The 22,601-nt window shown below is 43.6% G+C and overlaps 1 protein-coding gene across 4 annotated transcripts in view; it reads right to left on the bottom strand.

The window, feature by feature from the left end:
- Positions 1–789: 789 nt before the first annotated feature.
- Positions 790–22,601, bottom strand: part of MAP3K13 (mitogen-activated protein kinase kinase kinase 13) — a 171,393-nt gene continuing 149,581 nt past the window's right edge. For 3 of the 4 annotated variants that reach the window (XM_036850216.1, XM_036850219.1, XM_036850220.1), the window contains 7 exons: positions 20,183–20,292; positions 19,302–19,418; positions 18,476–18,613; positions 13,569–14,355; positions 11,029–11,099; positions 7,949–8,246; positions 4,232–7,102 (listed from right to left, as the gene is read on the bottom strand). In XM_036850216.1, coding sequence (XP_036706111.1) covers positions 7,001–7,102; positions 7,949–8,246; positions 11,029–11,099; positions 13,569–14,355; positions 18,476–18,613; positions 19,302–19,418; positions 20,183–20,292 — 1,623 coding nt within the window. In that variant the 3' untranslated portion in view covers positions 4,232–7,000. Of the gene's footprint in view, positions 866–4,231; positions 7,103–7,948; positions 8,247–11,028; positions 11,100–13,568; positions 14,356–18,475; positions 18,614–19,301; positions 19,419–20,182; positions 20,293–22,601 lie in introns of those variants that run through there. The other variant, XR_005019679.1, reaches the window with a different exon arrangement.

Raw genomic sequence — 22,601 nt, 5'->3', positions numbered from 1 at the left:
CTGTTTAGTACAAAGAATGAATTTCCAAGCAGTGTTTTTTGGACATGGTATAATCCAAAAAACACAACAAGGACTTCATTTTTAAGGATGTGTTGCTTTAAAAGAAGCTTGATAACAAGAGTGGGAGTAAGGAGGATGCCAACTGGACTTGGAAATCCGTGGCTCTTTGTGTTCTGAAGTAGGAGGAGGGAAGGGGAGACACAAGGAAGCTCTCTACACTATTGAAAGTATGGCCCATTGCCCTTTATCCAGATCCTTGGATTTGTCTCTCTCCCATCTCCCCCGTGATTTTGCAACAATGTGCCTTATCAGTTGTGAGTTTACAGGCAAAGCAATTTCCCAAATAAATGGATATAAATATTCTGTGTGGTGTGTGTTTATACATGTTGCTAACTTTCAATTCCCATTGCCAGTGGGAATCAGGATTGGCTGAAAATCAGACAATCCAAAGTGGTGTCTTAGCCTTCTGCTCTCAAGCTTCTTACCAGTTGTATATACTGGAAGCCAGATTTTCATTTTTGCCTTTTCCCTCTTATGCATACTTTATAGTAGGGTACTAATACCACAGAAGTAGCTGTAAGATAGGCAGCAGGAAAGTCATAGGGAAGAAGAAGAGTGCCTGTCTAGGATATGACAGAATAATCATGAAGAGATGATAACAAAAGAAAATCATGGTTATCTCTTTCTTCTGTGGATGTGTCTGACGAAAGAGCCCCAGAAACCAGCTTTTCCCATCACCTATTTTTCCTGGCTGCGGGAAACCCAGTCATGTCTTTCCTGGCTGCGGGAAACCCAGTCTTCCTTTCCCGTAAGTTCTGACAAATACTGAGACTTGTGAAGGCAGCTCTCGGGACACAAACAGTACCTATAAGGAAAAGACAGGACAGAAAACAGTGAAGTACACTTTTTGTTTAATTCCATGCATTTGTTTGCTTTGATAGTCGCTCTTGTTCCCATCGCTGTACAATTGTTCAATACAAAGAGGGCGCCGGCGTCAGAACCCACACAGGGAGCAGGGGAGCTAACAGTACCGGAGACCTCAGAGGACACAGATGAGGGAGATCATTCTGAGACTTGACTACAAAAAAGTTAATTTGCTCCAAATTGAAAGGAACTCAAATTATTGCAATCAAGAATCAAAGTGGGTCGTCCCACTTCCAGACTCTGAGAAATGGTCGCTCGAGGTAGTGAGCTACCCGGGCGATGCGGTCAATAAGGGGCATCTTCCTGTTAGCCTGCGCCTTCTGGTGGGGTTCCCTCTGGCCTGCAACCACGGGAGGACCCTGTCTGCCTGGTCACTGGGCAGCAGCCTGGGGCCAGGAGCCAGTGTGCCCCTGAGTGCTGTGAAGTGGCTCTAGAGAGTAGGCCTGGGATTTGGCCGGAAGTTCCTTACAGTGGCCTTACCGTCTGCTTGGGGGCTTGGCTCTGTGTGAAATCCTGCCAGCATGCTCTGGTTACGTTGACAGTTAACAAAAGCCTTAACCCAACCCTTTTGGGGTTACCCTATTTCTCAGAACAGTGATTTCAGAGCTCCCCTCTTCTGCCACCTGTCCCTGAGAAGTGTTCCAGGTTCCACAGGGGTCCTTCACTTGGCAGTCTAGTTCATTCCAGTTTGAATAGGTGCTTGCAGTATTGGCTGTAACATGCAAACAAGCAGACTAATGTGATTCTTATGTGCTAGTCTGTGAGGCTGCTAACATTGGTGATGTGAGTATATTAGGTCATTTATTCTATGAAATCAGCAATGAAGAAAAATCTTGCTGCCTAGAAAGGCACTAAATTCATACTGACAGTACAAGTCAAAGTCTTGAAAAGAATGTCACGTTGTTTTGGTACATCAGTCTCATAGAGTCTAAGGAAGAAGCAATTAACTGGGACTTGTATTAACTTTCTGTTTATAGAAGGTGGTGGAGGAACATGCTCATTTAACAATGAAATGATGTAAATGAAGAGACATTTTGGAATTCAATATACAATTGGAATCGTACTCCAAAAGGGCAGTGGGTGGAGGCACGTGGCCTTTCTCCTGTCATTGGTGCTGCCCCCTGATAGCCGTAGGGTGGGATCTATAAGGAGTACACTGGTATATCCTGTCATTCTCCCATCAGGGCTAACTCAAGATCTCAAACCACCTTAGGAAATTAATTATGAGGTTAGAGCTGGGACAGCAAACAGATGTCCTCTTGCACACCAATTCCAATCAAGTGCTAATTATGGCTCCAAATGCTGTGCTGTGAGAGGTTCTGAGGCCATGTCCAGGCTCAGTAGGAAAGAATATGGTGATCAATAAATAACACGGTCTTGGGTATCGAGGGTGGAGATGGTAGATCGTGGTATGAGGTGGTATTTTGGTTTCTGGCTTGGTAGAAAAACAAAATACAACATAGCACACTATACTGCAGAGCAGGGCAGGAATTCCTTGGAATTTGTAGAACTCAGTCACAGGAAGTTCGAGTAGAAACATTTTAAGGAAGGGGGGCGGATTGAGACAAAAGGGCGTGGAAAAAAAGGGCAAATCTTTTGATCGATAAGAATGCATTCACACTGGAAAAACGTCAATGCTCCACAGTGGGACAGGGCATTTAAAATTGGGTTGGTACCAGGAAAACCCCAAACCATCAAATATATTATTACTTAGGGTAAGAGGAAAATTTAGTACAATGAGGCCCTGAAGTGGAAGTCCAGTGTATTTATTAAATCCTACTAAAATATCCTTAATTCTAGAAGGATGGATTTGTTGATACTAAAGTTTTAAAATATGTGAACTTCAAGCTGGTCATACCAAACCATCATACAACACAGTTAACACCTTCACCTCCCTGGGTAGGTGCTCCCCACAATCTCGCCAACAGGTCCAAACTTTAGTGGTGGTAAGGTCTATTATAACTTCAAAGGAGGATGCAGGCTTCTCAGTCCCTCTGCCAAGCAATTTTAAGAGGCATTGTTATTCAGAGGACATGATCTAGAAATAGATGGGAATCAGAACCAAATGCCCATCTGCAAAACAAATAAAAACTCATTATCTTGCAGTCAGTCAAAACCAGATGCTAAATGAATGTGGAATTCACTTCAAGGGGGTTAAACTTTTGATCAACAATGAAGCTTGAAATCATAGTCCTGTGAGTTTCCTTAAAGCACTGCCACCCAGTTGTCAGACTGAAGAATTAGCTCTTAAATTCCCCGAGCTCTTCGTTCCACTCTTCAGATGACTGTGGAGTTGTTCTCAAAGAAACACACACTAATTCAAAATAGTGCTGGTTATTTCAAGGCAGGCAGTGAAGGGTAGCCTGGGATAGAGAAGGCATTTCTCTTTTAACCTAGACTAAAGACACTGTTCTCTGAAGCCTCTAGTCACTTCTACTAAAAAATAAGTAAAATGTTCAACGTGGAACTTTATTCAACTTTTTTTTTTTAAAATAAATAAATATATTTATTTATTTTTGGCTGCGATGGGTCTTCGTTGCTGCGTGCAGGCTTTCTCTAGTTGCGGCGAGCGGGGGCTACTCTTCATTGTGGTGCGTGGGCTTCTCATTGCGGTGTCTTCTCTTGTTGTGGAGCTCAGGCTCTAGGCGTGCGGGCTTCAGTAGTTGCGGCTCATGGGCTCAGTAGCTGTGGCTCGGGGGCTCTGGAGCGCAGGCTCAGTAGTTGTGGCGCACGGGCTTAGTTGCTCCACGACATGTGGGATCTTCCCGGACCAGGGCTCGAACCTGTGTCCCCTGCATTGGCAGGCGGACTGTCAACCACTGCGCCACCAGGGAAGCCCTATTCAACTCTTGACAATAGAGTGAATGACTTGAAGATTCAATACTGTCTGCTATGCTAACTTGCTCATAACAGTCAATCCAGACAGGTATATGGCATTACCATGACAGACAGTCAAGATGGGAATTCAAAAAAGTTATCAAAATTATGAGGTATTGGGGTGGGTTTTCCAGGAAGACCATCACTGAAAGGGGTAAGACACGTTAACCTTCATGTTCCTCTTTGGCCATGACAGGTGGGCAAGACCTGGACACGCTGAAGGGTCAGTGTTTTATGTTGGACAGAAAGAGGACACAGAGGGACTTCCCTGGCGGTCCAGTGGTTAAGACTTCACCTTCTAATGCAGGGGATGCAGGTTTGATCCCTGGTTGGGGAGCTAAGATCCCACATGCCTCGCGGCCAAAAAACCAAAACATAGAACAGAAGCAATATTGTAACAAATTCAATAAAGACTTTAAAAATGGTCCACATCAAAAAAAATAAATAAATAAAGAGGACACAGAGTTGTAGCCTCTCTGTTCTCAGAAGTAATGAACCAGAGAGATTCACAGTATGGTATGGTCTGAAGTCAGAGGATGAAAAATATGGGTTTTCAGGTACTTTTCCAGCTCTGTGACTAAGAGACTAAGCCTCATTCTAGAATTTCTCTTGTCTTGCTATCGGATGACATCACAGTTAGGCATTTTTTTTGTCATGCCATCTATTTATTTCCTTTTTATAGTCTCCCAACTAGGAGAAAAATGTTGGTTTTATGGGATTTAGTAGGAAGGAGATTACAAACTATGCTGCCAGTTCTTGAAACTATCTACCCCACAGGCCCCATGCAGATTCCCTGTAGGCCTGTTCCTCTCAGGGCATTAAATAATTCTCTTTGTGCTTCTAATGTAGTCCCATGATTTTATTTCTTAAGAAACTCGAGAAAATGTACAGCTTTTGAACTCTTTGTCCACCACTCAGTCATCTGATGCCCACCTAGGAGCTTTTGCGATCAAGTCAAAATCACAACGTATCCACTGGACCTCAGGGCGGTACACGCATCCTCAGATGATTGTTGTTGTACACAGAAAATGAGGGAATACAGCTAAGACAAATACCAGGGAGCTCCCAAATGGCAGTTCCATTTTCATTCCTTCATAAAAATCCATAATAATTCATGGTTAGCAATAAACACAATCATTGTGCTACACCATAAACCACACCTTCTGATCGACAGAAAATGAGAAAGATAATTATAAAATAAAATAACAATGATAATAATACCATAACTTAAGATCTTTCATGTAGTCCAGCTACAGAATTTATACAAAATGGAATAATTTAATGAAACAATACTGCTCTCTGTATAAGTTAAATATTTTCCTTCAGCCTACCTAAGAGCTATAAATTACAGACACTAAATTTTAAATCAATGTCTCAACATAAAGTGTAAACAAATGGAGGGATCAAACAAGCAAAAGGAACTGCTCTAAATTCCCTCCTGCTTTTCCTTTTTGGCCGATGCAATCAGTGACACCCAGAGGAGGGTGATGTTTTCATCTGCACTGGAAATGGTTTAATACCTGTGTATGTAAGTCTTTCCTGAAGTCCAGTCCGATGCAATATCAGAGCGTCTAGCCACCCTCTCCAGGTCTTGAGCTTCGAGGTTGTTTGGCAGTAACTGATTTTGGAGACAGAGACAGGAACTAGGCCAACATCTGTTTTTATATAAAATTCTAGATAAAAATTTCCTTAAAGCCAAGGCACCATGAGGTACCTTGGGATGTTTCTCAGAGCCCATGACCCTAGAGACAGGAAGGACCTCATGCCTTGGACAATATTTTTCCAATCTCTGCTTAGCATCAGTTGTTCTTTCTCCGAATTTCCAAATCCAATTATTCAAAACTACATTGATCCAAATACATGTTACAAGTAGCATTTAACAAAAATGCTATCGTGATAGGGGAGGGGTTGCCCTTTGCAAGTTGCTTATTTTGCCTTTATTCTGATAGTGGTAGCCAGTCACTACAGCTTCTGGGATAGAATGAGTTAACAAATAAAAACATGGGGGATGGTTTGGGATTGGACATCGGGCAGACTGACACACCTCCTAGCTGTCTTCAAGGACTGTTCTGTTTACATCAATAAAACTCTAGTAGACAAGCAACCTGGTTCCAGGGAGGGGTGATCCCATCTTCTGCACGTAGGTGAACTGAGACATTCTGAAAATGTCCTTTTACAAATTCCACATTTGCTTTTCCAACACTGTTGGACATTCTCTTTTTGTCTTCTCCTTCTCTCCTCCTCAGGCTTTCCCTCCCCTGCCCCCTTTTTCCCTAAAAGAAGCAGCCAACAGGTGGAAAGGAAATAGGCTACAGGAAACTGGCACTTGAGTCTGAAAAATCAACACATTGGTCAAGGTAATGCATTTGCCAAGGTAGTGACACTGACGCATAAAAAGCAGAAAATTTGTCAAGGACAAGGTTGGACACTGTCTGTAAGTCTCACTACCAACGCTGCTCAGCATTTTAAAAATGAGATCAGCTTTGACACGCGCAGTTTTCTTTTTCCTCCTAGAGGAAGCACATGCCCTCAAAGGCCTTGGGTGCAAGTCTCTGGTCTCCAAAATTGTCTAGGTCTTTCCATCACCCATCTGGACAGGCTGGGTGGATTTAATGTGGTCTGTTCACAGATTACCTGGAATTGCTTTTCTTTTGCTGTTTTTGTTTTCTAAAATGTTCAGTATGTCTTGCTCTGGCTCTTCTTCAGTCACTTATGGCCAGAGGAACTGGTCCCCTGTTCAAGCAGCAGTAATACCTCCTGGCTCCACAGATTCCCAAGGATGTTGCTCCTGAATTCCACTTCTGTTCTTTCCTCCTTTCTTTCTCTCTCTCTCTCTTTTTTTTGCAAGAAATTATTGTCTTTCTCTCTATCATATATAGTTCACTCTTTACAGTACAAAGTGTTAAAATGTCAAACAAAAATAAATATCAGTGTTACAGTAGCTAGAATATTCAATAAAATAGATCCCTGCCATTCTTGATTGAAATGTTCAGTGAGACTTAATTTCATTTGGATATTTTTTTCCAGAGATTTGTGAAGTCTCATGTTCCTGTTATTGCAGCTCATGTCTAGGGGTAAGAAAGATGGGGCAGCTCTCTTCCCAGATGAAAAAGCAGGGAGAGAGTGGGAAGAGTCTGGGGGTGGGATGGATGTGAAATGCCAGTATAGTCATGAGATCTTCAGGGTGGGTATTCTTTCATTACCAAGTAGCAGAGCTGTAGTGTTTATTGGTCCTAACTGTGGCATCAGAACGCTCCCCATCTGAAGAGTCACAGTCCGATTCTTCAAACTGCATAGGATTCTGCAAAGTCAAGACAACATAAGACCTTAATTCCTTTCTGCAATCACTCAGTAAACATATTTTGAGCGCCTCTCATGTGACAGGCGCTGTGCTGGGTTGCTGGCTAAGATACAGGAGACCAGGTCCTGTCCTTGTGGGGTTTACGGAGAAAGAAGACATATAAAGATGACGATGGCAATTATGACGAAGGTGATGATAGTGATAACAGTGCCCCCAAAGCCCTACATATATTGTTTACTACGTTCCAGGCACTGATGTAAGTGCTTTAACATCTATTAATCCACTCAATCCTCACAACAGCCCTATGAAATAGAGGCTGTTATCATACCCATTTTACAGATAAGGGAACTGACCTACATCGAGGTTAAGTGGCTTACCCAACGTCACACAGTGAGTTAGTGGAAAGGCTGAGATTTGCATCTAGGCAGTCAGATTTCAGGGTCTACACTTCCAACCACTATGCTATCGTGCCTCTCAGGAGGCAGTACTGTCTGTGAACTAAAGTGTTACATGTGCTCTGATAGCATGTAGGGGCTGGTGGGGACACAGAGGAGGGAGGCTCACACCCTTAACCAGGTTGGGAGATGGGGTCGGAAGTGATGCTTGAGTGAAATCTTGGAATGAAGGGTTCCTGAGCAGTTCTGTGTTTGTGCTTCCTTTGGGAGAACTGCCCCCATTTTGGGGGGCTCTGTTATCTCTGTACTTCTCCTTACTTCATGGAGGCAGTTGTTTTATCTTATATACTAGACGATGATTGTAAAGGCCCTAGGGACTTGAGCATGTTCTAACCCAAAGAGCTCCAGGAAGGGAAGAGTGATGAGAGGAGAAGGGAGGAGAAGCCCCCACCTCATAGCTACGGTCCTCCGTACACAGCTTGCCCAGAGACATCTGCGTCTTCACACGGCGCACAGCACACTCCTTGTCAGACAGCCCGTCTGAATGCGAGGATATCTCAATGGGGATCTCCGGCGTCTGGGACAGCAGGTCATCTAGCTTCTCTGCCAGGCGGTCTTCGAGTTTATCCGCTAACTCATCAGGGCTGTTTGAGTGGTCACTGGTATTTCCTTCCTCTCCGTCAGACACAGAGAAATTCTCAGAGCTAAAGGTTGAATACGACTGGCAGCTGCTGATACAGCGATGGGGCCTAGAACCACAAAGAACCAGAGGAACTTAGTCCCGGGAACGGCTACTTTCCTTTTTTTTTTTTTTTTTTTTTTTATGGCATGCCCCGGGATCTTAGTTCCCTGATCAGGGATCGAACCCACGCCCCCTGCAGTGGAAGCGTGGAATCTTAACCACTGGATCGCCAGGGAAGTCCTTACTTTCCTTTCCTTGTCTGTCAGTCGCAGCCTTGGTGGGAGGTGATCTAGTTTTTTTTCCTGCCCCTGAGGGACAGTCAAATCCCAAAAGGTAGGAACTCTTTAAAGCAACAGAGAGAGAAATCTGAGCTTTGTTTGTTTTATATGTTTACGTGGCTCCACACAACGCTCCAAAACTGATGGCTACCGTTGGTCTTTGAGAAAATCAGCTGGTCTAGTGACACTGTGTACACCTGTGTGGTATGGAAATGTTCACATTGAGAGTATGCTTCTTACACACAGAGAATCAACCACCTAGGTTCTCAAGGGTGAAAGAGACTTTGGAGAGTCTCTGGTCTGACTCCTCTCCCAGAGCAGAAAACTGGAGGCAGAGAAGGGAAGTGACTTGTTCAAGGCCACACAGCAGAGCTGGGCTCGGGCCAGGTCTACTCACGTGCCGCCATGTCCTTCTCTACCTGCCTGGGCATGGTGGGGCGTTTCTCATGGGGCAGAGCAGCCCGGAAGGCCGACCCCCAACAGAAATGTGCTTGGAAGGAACATTCATTCTGCAGCTGTGGGCACTGCCCAGCCAGTTGCTGGCTCATTCCAGGTAACGTCTGGGTTTAGCTCTGATGAGGCAAAGCTTCCGGGGTGGGGGGAGGGGATTTACAAAAGTTCCTCATTTCTTTTCCATTGTTTGCAAGAAGCCTAGTAAATAAGAATACTGTTAGCTTACGCTGACTTAACAAACAAAACAAATAAGAAAAAAGAAGACTTCCCTTTCCCTCTGTCATTGTCTGATCTTTCTGTATTTCTTAGTACAAAGCGATTTTGATGGCATATGATCTGAGTTTGGTTGATGGGCAGGCCAGGTGATGGGCTGGGGGCGGGGGTGACATCAAGGACACATGAAAAGAGACCAGATGGAGGAAGCCCATGTGGGAAACGGAAGTTAAGGTTGGACTCACACCTTCTCAAGGCTGGTAATCCAGGGGCTTCCCTGGTGGTGCAGTGGTTGAGAATCTGCCTGCCAATGCAGGGGACATGGGTTCTAGTCCTGGTCTGGGAAGATCCCACATGCCGCGGAGCAACTAAGCCTGTGCACCACAGCTACTGAGCCTGCACTCTAGAGCCCGCGAGCCACAACTACTGAGTCCGTGCACCTAGAGCCTGTGCTCCGCAACAAGCCACTGCAATGAGAAGCCTGTGCACCGCAACTAGAGAAAGCCCGCGTGCAGCAATGAAGGTCCAACGAAGAAAGAAAGAAAGAAAGAGAGAGAGAGAAAGAAAGAAAGAAAGTCTGCTAATGCAGAAGGGAGACAGGGAGAAGAATGTTATAATATTAAAAGCAAAACCGTGAGGTAAAACCAAAATTTTTCATCATAGCAAGAAAGAAAGGTGGGAAGCCATCAGGTGGGCTGAGTTAATGGTGGTCATAGGAACAAAAGCTGGAAGTAACATAATTGTGATGCCTGTAGAATGAGGTCAGAGGATGAAAAGACATTTTATTTGGGCTCAATCTCACTGCATAGGAGAAAACACAGCGTCCAAGGAAACAACAAGATAGCAACGGCAATGTGGTAGGAACAGCTCAGGGGATGAGAACAGATTTCAATTTTGTGTACAGCATAGGGACCCAGAATACAATTTACCAAAGTACTGGAAGTCCCTTGGTTTTAGGAAATTCCTGGTTCTGGGTAGGTACACAAACCTTCCTGGGGGATTCTTAAAGCCTTCCTCTTCAAAAACAGAATGCCTAGTAGCAGAAAAGGCCTCCTGGGAGGAAAACTACCTTCCATATTTCTACAAAAGGGTAGCTCTTAATTCTAGAAATGAGGGGTGTGGTCCTTCTTTAGTCCTATAGGCAAAGTTATTATTGCTGGCTAGGCAGGAAGCTATTTCTAAGGATGGGTTGAAGGAGGACTCAACTCATTTAATTATACTTAATTTGAGGTATAAAATCCAAGGCATGGAGAGTGCTATGGATTTAATTGCATCCTCCCAAAATTCTTATGTTGAAGCCTTACCTACAGTGTGACTGAATCTGGAGAGAGGGTCTTTAAGAGGTAATTAAGGTTAAATGAGGTCATAAGGGTGGGGCCCTAATCTGACAGGACTGTGGCCTTATAAGATGAAGATCTCTCTCTCTCCCCCACCATGTGAGGACACAGCAAGAAGGCTGCTGTCTGCAAGCCAGGAAGAGAGTTCTCACCAGGAACCTTGGACTTGGACTTCCCAGCCTCCAGAATTGGGAGAAATAAATTTCCATTGTTTAAGCCACCCAGTCTGTGGTGTTTTGTTATGGCAGCCTGAGCAGACTCATATAGGGAGGTACACTAGAAACCAGTAAAATTGCCCATAAAACAGCACAGCCATCTCTCATAAACTGCCCACTCTATTGTCAATTATAACCTTGAATCCATATTTATTTTCCCCATCTTGCAGTTCCTATCTAGTGAATTTGGATAAACTGGGATCTGCTGTGCATAGCCAGCTGCCAAAATGGGCAATGGTAGGTTCCTATAAGCTGGCTGTTAGAAAGTGGCCTGTGATCGAACCGGAGGTACGGCAAACTCAGGATTTTCCCTGATTACACTGAAGGCAATCACATGTGTTTATTGGTTTTACCTCTGTCTTCGTGGAAATTCAACTTCACTATCTACTTCTCCTTCTTCCTCTTCAGAGGAGTCATCTCCACTCTGAGGAGAACAAGGAGGAAAGAGTCTTATTTCTCTTTCTCTCTCTCTCTCTTACACACACACACACACACACACACACACAGACACAGTCCCTGTAAAAGATTTAATTTTCATCAAAGGCATTGAGTGGTAGCTTGTTGTCATTTTTAAACATATATCTCTTCATTCATTTAGTAACTCTCCCTGGGTGTCCATGATGAAAGGCCCTGAACTTGAAGAGGGGAAACCGGAGAAGAGGTCTTGGATTTTGGGGTGGTCTCTTGTAACCATTGTCACTTGTGGTTCTAGGATCTGATATAGAGACTCCAATAAGAGGTGATCTTTCAGTTCTTCAAAGCCCAACAACTACTTTTTCCCCTTTTATGTACCAATCACCTTTCCACTAATATTATAGTTATCATGCTTACATCATCTCTACTACTAAGACATACATTATTTAGGGTCAGACCCCATCTTGTTGTACTGTATTCCTCCTCCACCATTAATACAAGACTGCATACAAGGTAGGTGCTTAGCCCACGACTGAGTCAGCACATGGGCACAGATAAGAGAACTCTGGTTGGGACATCTGAGGCCTCATCATTGCTAGGGCTCTGTGGTTGATCTGGAAGGGTGGGCAAGTGTCCCATCTGAGAACATGATCTTCCCTGTGAGGGGAGATTCCATTTCCCTTCCAAGGCATAGGAACAGCCCCACTTCAGATCAACTGTCATTAATGCACGGGATTACTACAATCCCTTGTGAGGTGGGTAAGTGGGTCCAAATAACTGTACCAAAAATTGAGGATAATTTACCTTTAAAGTCAGTTCTGACAATCCATCACTTTTACCCATTTGTATTCTGATGTGCTTTTTTGAGTAGGAAAGACAGGGATGGAGTTATCCTGACTGTGGAGATGAGCACTTCCCCCTAGAAGACCCGTGGGAGTGTATCTCAGCAGAGAGAAGTTGAGCTGCTTTGTGGGAGTGTGGTTTTAGTGAGGCCAAAAGTAGAAGGGGTGTGTTCCGTGGCCTGCAGACCCATGGATGCCTCAAAATGGCATCAGGATGGTTCAAAGATACATGTTACTTGGGAGGGGATGGGCGAATGGGGTGATTGCTAAAGGGTGCAGTGTTTCTTTTTGGGGTGATGGAAATATTCTAAAATTAGTTGTGGTGATGGCTGCACAACTCGAGAGAAAGGACTGAGTTATACACTGTAAATGGGAGAACTGTGTGGTAGGTGAATTGTATCTCAATAAAATTGTTACCAAAAAATTATGTTATTGGCTTTAGGGGTCAGAGGAGCAGAAACTGACTTAGCCCAAATCCACTGCACTACCTGAAACACAATTTATTTCTGGGAAAGCTCAGTCAATAGCAGCACTGTATGTGGAGGAAGAAATACAGTTCTGAGACAGTGGCCTTCAGCTTCAACTTCTTTTCTAGTAAATGTCTAGTTGACCAAAACATACTCATTTACGTTTTAGACATTTTCATTCCTTCAACTGAACTTCTGATGAACGATGATGATATGAAACAATAGTTAGAATTGAGTGGGTGTTTTCTCTGTGCTAAATACTTTTCATACACAGTGTTATTTTTAACACATTAGCAAGATGAGCTCACATTTTTGGAAGGTTGCTACGTGCCAGGTCCTGTTCTAAATGCTTTATATGTATTAACTCATTTAATCTTCACATCGACCAATGAGACAGGGTCCACTATTAGCCCCATTTCATAGATTAGAAACCGATGTTCATAAAGGTAATAAGTGGAAGAGCCTGGCTTTGAACTCAGGTCTGACTCCCAAGTTTGGGGTCTTAACCACAAGGTAGGAGAGGTAGCCCACCTCCCAGCTAATAAACCACAGGCAGCCAGTGGGCGAGGAGGAGGGGAACAGGTTTCAGTGACTGAGAACCGGCTGGATCATGACGGTTATTAATTAAGGTGATACTGTGAAGAAAGCTAGTTCCATGGGGGATTAATAGATGTTATTTTAAAAAGGCAGTATGGTCAAATAGGTGAGGGAAGTGCTGGATTAAACAAGGTTATTGCATGATTTCTCAAAGCCCAGGATTTGTTAATGTGAGCTTAGGAAGCTCCAAGAGGGGACAGAGAATACTGTTTCCCAAACATGTTTTATAATGGGAGCCTTCCTTCTTGCTACATCCCTTAGGACTAGGCTAGAGTAGCGGATTCCAAACTATTCTGATGACATGTCGCTAACGTATGGCTATTTTTCTATTGATAAATTATATACATTTGAATCAGTCCCCTGATTCAGGAGTTTCCAAAGTGTATTCCTTAGTCCATCACTTAAGCAGTGTGGAAAGTATTAAAAGTAAATAAACTGCTATTTATGCTTTTGTTGTCTCATCCCTTTACAAAATGCATATTTTTTATGTACGTTTTATACTGCATAGAGTATGACAGGCTCTGACATTCCTTGAAGGCAGTGATACACACCGCGGTTGTCATCACAGCTTACCTTCTGAAGGGGCCTTGTTTTTCGAGGTAGAGCTGGGGGGGTGATGTGATGAGAGGTGTTGAGGGATGCTGCAGACCCACAGCCGCTGAATTCCTTCTCTTCCATTTTCTCAGAACCTTGGGCATTTTCCGAGAGGGGACTGTGTGCTGGTGGCTTGAAAAGGTTGGGGCTCCTCCTCACGGGCTCGGCAGAGGGGACGTCTAAGGACCCATGCTGTTCTGGCCTGCGCTGGAGGCAGGGGTCATAGGGGTCAGCCTGACAACAGCCCCAGGGGCCTGCCTGGCCCTTGTCAGGCTCGGAACTTCTCCAGCAATCTGCCGCCACGGCCGTGGAGATGAGGTCAGGGCTAGAACCAGGCATCTGTCTTTGAGCATGGTTGCTGAGTGGGCTCCGCAGGGCTGCCGCGGGGCCAAAATACCTCAGGTTGTTGGCGCAGGTTGCAATGTCCTGTCCGTGCACGTCGAGTCTGGGATGGTGACTCTGAGACGCGGCGGGAGGGGGTTGCTGGTATTGCTGCTGGAGAGGACTACGGTGATGGGGAGAAGGGTATTCGGACTGCGCTTGGTGCAGGTAAGTGGGATGGGGTGAATTTTCCCGGGCTGGCTGGTTTTTTAAGATCGCCGCAAAGTCGCTGTGGCTGCCTCGGCTACTCCCGCGGCGGTGGCGTGGTTTGCTCCGATAGCGGCTCTTGCTGCTGGAGGTGGACATTTTGGGACTTCCGGACAAAGGGGATGCAGTGGGAGCCACTTCCACACTGGGGATACCTTCAGATCTCAACAGATCTGGCCTGGGAGAAAAGAACAGGTTTGGTTTTAAACACATGAAGACACATTCAAGTTTGGGGAAATGTATCCCAGACCTTAAAATACACATAATCTTTGAATCAGCAGTTACATACACAGGGATTTATCCAGTGGAGATAACGGATGTGCACAAAGATGTATGTTGGAAGATGTTATGTTACAGCATTGTTTAAAATAGCAAAAAACTAGAAACAACCTAATGTCCACTTACAGAGGATTCCCTTTATTCCTTCTGGATTTTATTCTGTACCTCACTAGCTGAGTACTCAATCTCCTTTAAATTCTAATTTTACCCTACAGGCTTTCTGACCTCTTCCTCATAGTATCAGCTCTCAGCTTGGTGCCAATATGCCAAGGCACAGGCATGGGTGTTTGCTCATGATCAGAAATCTGTCTGATGATGGATCCCACAAGGGATCACAAAGGACAGAGGTCTGGGGCCAGAGAAGGAAACCTCAGTTAATTAGACAAGAGGCTAAATTCAGGGAGTTTCGTCTAGACATGGTCCCCTTGAGGGCTGCTACTAAGTCATATACACCTTTGCATGTGGAGGACACTAGCAAGGAGTCTTGCTCATAGTAGGTACTCAATAAATGTTTCAAGAAGGGGCCGAAGGGAGTGGCAGTAGCGGAGGGGGAATTAATAGAGAGCCCAGGAGTTTGCGTAGAACCAGTAAGAGAAGGGCTTATGTGGAACGACCCTGGTATTCTACCGTGTTCCTAAAGGGAGGAGGGCCTCTCTCAGCTCACTGGGCTAGTCACGTGGATCATGTGCAGGAGGAATCCAGAGCCTGCAGGTAAACCTTACACACACCAACACCAAGGCACACAGGCAATCAATAAATGATTTCTGAACTGATGAACTGATTCAGGGCAGAGACTCTAGGATGCCAGGTAGTATCGCTACCTCCTTCCCCCCAAAGAGTAGCCCCACCCTTCTTTTGGACCAGACAGACAGAAATCAGCTGGAGATTTCAGAGCTGGAGGGCCCAAACTCTATTTTTTTTTTTTTTTTTAAAACAACAGAATCCTTTACTCAAATGAATTATGAGAAACCTAATATATGAAATAGATACAGTAAGAGAACAGATTGGTGGCTGCCAGAGGTGGGGGGTGGGAATAGGGGGTGGGCGATATGGGTGAAGGGGGTCAAAGGTACAAACTTCCAATTATGATATAAATAAGTCATGGGATGTAATGTACAGCATGGTAACTATAGTTAATAATACTGTATTGTATATTTGAAAGTTGCTAAGAGAGTACATCTTAAAAGTTCTCGTCACAAGGAAAAAAAATTTGTAACTATGTGTGGTGATATATGTTAACCAAACTTATTGTGGTGATCATTTTGTAATATACACATATGTTGAATCATTATGTTGTACACCTGAAATTAATATACTGTTATATGTCAATTGTATCTTAAAAAACCCAAACCCAGATATAGTAGAACAGCTGAAGAGAGGAGGGAGAGCAGAAGCCCCTCCCCGTGGGGCTCCCCCTCCGTGTCCTCTCTACCCCTGCAGTGGCCTCAGAGACACCTCTATTCAGGCCCTAGGGGGTCCCAGACCTTGTAAGGAAACCACAGATGCAGTTCTGCCTTCATCCTATGTGATGAAGAACCCAAACCCCAGCCCAAGTGGCTCCTGGTCTCACAGCTCATTACTGATAGAATCCAGACAAGGAGTCTCTCCTACTTGACAGTCTGGCTTGTTGGACAGTCAGAATACAGCTTGAAGGTGTGTACAAATCACTTGGGAGCTTGTTGAAATGACTGCATGGGTCTGGGATGGGGCCTAAGAGCCTGCATTCAGCAGCCACGCTCTCAGATGACGCTGAACTAAGGACTGCATTTTGAAGAGCCTCACAGGAAATCAGTAGGCATCAGGCAATAGGAGATGGGTTTTCTTCTCTTTCAGGAGAAGTTCAGTTAAAGGCTTGTCTTAGCACAGAAGTTCCAGGTATAATTGGTTTATGATGAGGTGGGTAGGGTACTGTGCTGCTGTCAGCATCTTCCTGTCTCAGATTCACAGCTTTGTGGTCAGCTGGCCAACTTGTGGCACAGAAGGCATCTGGATCGAGGAGGTCCTGGGGCTTTTTATTGAGGAAAGAGAGCCCTCCAAGGCCCAGTTAGGGCATCTATCAATACTTACACAGTAACTGGCTATGGCGGGATCTAAAAGAAAGCTGAGGTGAAAGTGCCATTAAGTCAGGTAAAGGCTGCGTTTATTGAACCTGGCAGTGCAAAAATCAAAGAATAACGCTGAGACAGCACTTCACAGTTGACAAAGCAATTTACAACATATAAAACACAAGTTTCCTACCATTACAATATCCATTTTACAGATGAGGGCACTGAGGGATCAGAGAGGTTAGCTGGCTTGTGTCCGTCACAAAGCTAGTAAATGGCAAAACTCACAACTTGAAGCCAAGTTTTTGGACACCAAGAAATAGTTCTTCCTCCATTCCAAGCTTCTCCATATTATGAAGTATTTAGATTATCTTATTAGACTATACTCACTCGTGATGGGCTTGGTGGATCCATCACTGAACTCCGACTCTCTTTTCAGTCCCTAACTAAACACAAACTGAAACCAAGGCTAAAGGATAATGGATGGTTTCTCATCTCTGATCGCCTCAGTGGGCATTGGCCTTCTGACTCCATAATCACTGGACTGTCCAAGTAATCTGAAACATAAATCCTTCAAGGGGCAATCAACTGAAAGCATAACTCTCTGCAGCTCTAATACCCACTCCGGGTTGCCTTTCCAGACAAGTTCAGCTCATTGACTAAGCATCTACTGGTGCTGTCAAACTCTTTCAAATGCATTTCTCACAGGCAAAATAAAAGTAAACACAAACTCACACTGTGAAAAATTAAACAGTACTATTTTCTCCCAAAGTGCTCTTTGTTTTAACTGTCAGCAGACTGCAGGGAGGAGCCAGCAGGTGAAGTCTGTGCCTCGTTTGTACACCAAAAGAAGAGAGGTGCTGGGATTCCTGGAGGGTTTTGCCAGGTGCCAACTGAAAACAATTTCTCAGAGCTTGACCAGAAGATGGTCAGGCACGGTAAGTAAAAGCAAAACTGGAATTAATCCATGTAGTTATCCCTCAGTAGTTTAGATTTATGTTAGTCATGCTGTGCTGGAATGGTCACTGTTCTGAAAGCCTTAAAATACATGCTTGGTTTGCATTTTCTCACTGTCTTTATTCTTACTGCATTTAGCTCAAGTCTCACTGCTGGGTCTACACCCAAGGTTAAGAGGTTAAGGGATATTTCCTTCTTTTGCTTTAATTTAGGATAGGGTCAACTCTCCATTCCTTGGGAGGAATGAGGCTCTAGCAGAGTCTGGTAATAAAAACTGACTGGAAGAGCATTCTAAAATTAAACTAATATAAGGAAAATATGTTATAATTAGGGGAAAGGGCATCTTTTAAAGCAATTAAAAAACCCCTTTTTTTTTGAGTAACTATGATTTCCTAAGTGATTTCACACGTTGTCTTATTTAAACCTCACGAAAGTTCCACACAGGAGTGGGATGAGGGGAACTATATGGTTAGACACAGGTAATTATCAAAGTGCCTGCTTTTGTTTTTGGTGGTGGATTTACAGGCACTTATTACATTATTAAAAAGAACTAACTAAATGAATAAATAAAAGTGGGACATGCATGGACCAATGTTGCATAAATCAAGAATTATGGTGAACTCAATTCTGTGCACTAGGGGTCAAAAAAAGAAAAAGAAATCTCACGTGCTATAGTTACACTGTTCTACCCATGTGGTTGAGAGTGGTCAAGTGACATGATCCAAATCACACAGCTTCTAATAGGCAGAGCCAGGATTTGAATCCAGGTCTGTTTGGCCCCCAGTTCATTTCTCTTTTCACTATTCCATGCTAAGGTAATAAATATCAATGCCTCAGACAGTAAAAACTAGATTCCTGGAGTCCATGACACACTCTCTCTCACCTCCCTAGGCCATGTCTAGAGGCAAGTGCGCTGACGATGTGGTACCGTGTGGCCACACCCATCATCATCTGATCATGTATTTTAGGGGCATGTTTCCCCATTTATCTGAATACCAGGTCAGTACAGGTGCTCACCGCTTGGCCTGCATCCCGGGTCTGTGAGGCACGCCTTTCCTCTTCATGAGTTTCTCCATGGCATTAGGGTGGATTATTGGACGGACAGGATGTCGTTTGTAGGTCCCAGGATACTTCTTCTCCACTGCTTGCTCACGCCTGAAGAATGAAAGCAAAAGCTACATCTCAGTCACCGCAGACAGAAAAGATGGGCAGAATGTTTTCACAGGTTAACTCCACCCACAGATTCTGGCCACACTTAACAGATACAGGCTATCTGAAGAATAGCAAGGCGGCTCTTCAGGTTAAAAAGGAAACAATAATAATGACTCAAACTAACCTGACTTCATTTTTTTCTTCAGGTCGCAGATGGACTTGGAGGCCAACCTTCCCGTCCCCAACATGCCTCATGAGACACAAGGCAGTGGCTGAAGTCCTACTTATTTTCAGCAGCTGCTATTTTAGTCAGGACCCCAGGGCTTCTCACCATTCTCAGGAATACCCTGAACCACTTGCAGCAGCTGCCTTACTTCCCCAGGGGGCAGTAAGCTCCCATGCATCCACACCAAGCTCTTCTTGAAATGAGGACCCCTTTCCTGAGCCATTCGGCGGTTGAAGTTGCAAAGGCTTGTCAAGCGCACAGTCCCCTAGAACCAGCTCTGTGGCAACTCCACTCAACTGTAAGCCTCACCGGGGCGGGGACTTGTGCCCGGCACATGCCCTAAGGAATGTTGGGCGGACGAATAAAATAGCTGCCGGTTCTGAGTAGCAGCAACCTGGAAGAGTAGTACATTTCAGCCAATTGACAGACCCAAATCAGTCAGGACACAGTGGTCTGGATACATACTTGATTAGCTCCTTCTCCCGCATTTCTAGCTGCAGCATGATGGCACTCAATTCCATGTATAAATTATTAGCCCGCTCAAGTTTTCTCTCATAGTGCTCACGAATATCCAAAGCATGCCTATCAAAGAAAACACAGAAGCAGTGAAGCTGATGAATGTGAGGGAGAACTAAGGTCAGCTCTAAAGAAACAAGAACAGGATGGTTTATCTCAAAAGCATTTGCCCAGGGGCCCTCTAAATTTAAGACTCCCTTGTCCGATGCAAAGACTCAGACAAGAGTGAGTGGGAGATGGGAAATCCAAGTTTTCCACTTAGTTGATTGTTAAGGGTCATATCCAGCCATAGAGGATAGCCAGGAGGGCTACAGATAAAACTGAATGCAATTTATGTATAATTTACAGCCTTTGTCTATGCAGTATTGGCAATATCTTAATAAGAATACAGTATAATATATGTTAAGGGAAATATGCAGTTAAAGCACGATCACTCATCACTCATTTATACTTATCCACACTACAGATCCTGTCTAATCTAGTGGTTATCTGAGAACATATGTTCTATCCCTTGATAGATTATAAGCATCTTGAGGCCTGGTACTACATCTTATAAACTTCTGACCTTTCATGTTACCTAGGACAGCGGCTGAATAAACAAATAGCATTGCTCCAGGAATCTTTGTTGCAGAGATATAATAAAGGAGGATAACAGAGGTGGGGGGAGACGATAAAAAAGTGATATAAAGGAGGACCAACTTTTAAAGAGAGTAACAATAACCAGCAGAAGTGCAAGGTGTGTAGAAAATGAAATGATTCACAACAAGGGTTCCTGCTAATATCTGAAGACCTGGGAATGAGAAGAGGTGAAGTAGGAGATATCAGCTGACCTGAGCTCTTCTCTGCGCCTTCGAATCAGTTCTTCGTCTAATCGGTGGATACAAGTTCCTTCACTTTTGATCTTCTCAAAGTGTTTTTTTACTTCTTCTCTCCATTCAGCCTAGGCAAGGACAAATTAGATTTTGTTAATAGTCCAGGAGTTTTAATCCCTGATATAACCATAGGATCATGTACAAGATTTTCCCCCCTGTATGCTTCTACTAAAGAGCCTTATAGAATAGATGTTCAATAAATGTTATTTGATAGCAAAATATCTCATGCTAGTGTATCTGCACACCCCACCCCACTCCTCACCCCATTTTCTGTATTTAGTCCAGTACTCAGTGCTGTCTTTTCTAATTTTCTTTCAGTACTAGCCATAAGAAGCATCACAGCTGGCACGCAAGCCATCATCTCTGGAACAAAGGAGCTCAATTTTAAGTCAGGATGGTGGCTGAGAGAGCCTGGCTGGAAAGAAAAGCTCTGATAACCATATGGTACAAGCATGTGTCAGTGACAATATGGTCATCTTTACATTTGGACCAGAATTTCTCCTAGGCTTTGTTTATGAAAATATCTTGAGAAAACATTTGGAATAGAAGATCCAAGGGGCATGAACAGCAGGAGATGGGGATAAAAATATGGGGAATTATATGGGAATTTGGGGGTGGGGGAAAGAAAAGAAAAAAGAGAGAAGGAGGAGGAGGAGAAAGAGCATGGCCAAACATTTTAGTAGTCCGACAAAAATTTTAGGAGAGGGATGGATGTCTAACGTGTGATTTAAGTTGTTCAAAATGTAAGCCTCTTCCAATTTCCTAAACCTTTAGTAAAGTCTCTGACATTCACCTTGACTTTGGATGAGTGTTTTTATTTGTTTTGTTTTGTTTTTTTAAATCAAAGAAAGGTGCTGAACTTCATGCTTAGGTCAAAGACAGGAAAAAGATAAAGGAACAACCAAAAGATGGCAGGAACGGGGGCCCAAGCAAACAGAGTCAAAGTGTCCATGAAATTATAAATCTCCCAGGAATTCACAGAAGTATTAAAAAGGGCATTGGACTTTCCATAGGGCATGGAATTTCAGACCAATTTTATCTAAATTTTAGGAGGTAGGAACATCTCTGCAGGAATATAGTCTACAGACCATTTCTAGAAAAGCAGCTAAAGGAGACGCTTCCTCAAATTATGTACACACTACTATCCCAAGAAGCTAATGAGATTATCTAAAATAATTTCTAGTGAAGGCTAGATATGTAACCAAATGTTTCTAATTGTATCATCTTCTTCTAGAGCTATTCTATTACTTTTAGATTCATGTTAAAAATGATCTCTCTAGATCATGGAAGAAATTATGCTTAAGTAGTTGTGAAGTTACAGAAGTTTCTCCCCAAATTTGCTGTTTCTCATTTTTTAAAAAAGTCTTTATTGAATTTGCTACAATATTGCTTCTGTTTTACATTTTGGGTTTTTGGCCGCGAGGCATGTGGGATATTACTCCCCAACCAGGGATCGAACCCACACCCCCTGCACTGGAAGGCAAAGTCTCAACCACTGGACTGCCAGGGAAGTCCTTCATTTATTTTTATAGAGGAAATTATATTGCAATTATTTAGAAAGTGGTCATCCTACTTATCTGTTTATAATACATTAGATCTTCACATATATATACGTTGACTGACCATTGGGGAGAGATTTCTGTTAGTCAGTTGACTTTCACGCATCAAACCTGACAGACAACGTCATCAAAGAGCCGAGATCTAGAACGCACTGTCCATTGGTTGGTAACAGTCTTTGACTGTATCTAAGCAGTAAATGCAGGTTTGGCTGAGCCCCAGGTAATGCTGTTCTCTCAGCCATCAGATCAAAGTCATGAAGTAGGAAGAGCATTTGAGCTTTAAGAGGCCAAAGATGAAAATCAAGAGTTGTTGGACCTAAGAAGGATAAGGGAGAGGGCCAAATGTGGGCCTTAAAGCATCCTCTTTTGTGAAAAACATGTCAGTAGATTCTACTCCAACACTTAAAGAAGGGACCAGGAAAAGGAATACCTCCCTCTGGCAGTGAGGAATCAGATATCACAGATCGGATTTTTTAAGTTCTAGAGGAAATAAACCTCCTGACACCTAGCTTACGGGAATGTGAAACTTAAAGAAAACCTTCTCAAGATTGAAACTTATTAAAAAAGTAGATTTCCCAAAAGAAGTTCCCTCTGTGGGAAAACACCAGGTACTGATTAATAATGTGTTTTCCCCAAAGGTACTGGGTTACAGGTAGATGTTAATTTTGGAGTTCCATCACTATACTTAGAATCTTTATGTAATAGGAGTTCCAATTTGCACTTAATCTGCAATTTAGACATTTCTGGGCATAACTAAGAAATGGAGGTGGGCAGGCTGAAGCCAATTTGCACAGAGATTAAGGAGTCTCTGAAAGAAA

The sequence above is a fragment of the Balaenoptera musculus genome, chromosome 4, assembly GCF_009873245.2.
Source record: "Balaenoptera musculus isolate JJ_BM4_2016_0621 chromosome 4, mBalMus1.pri.v3, whole genome shotgun sequence".
NCBI lineage: Eukaryota > Metazoa > Chordata > Mammalia > Artiodactyla > Balaenopteridae > Balaenoptera > Balaenoptera musculus.
Note: the sequence above shows the minus strand (reverse complement) of the source record. Positions and strands in the feature narration are given on the sequence as shown.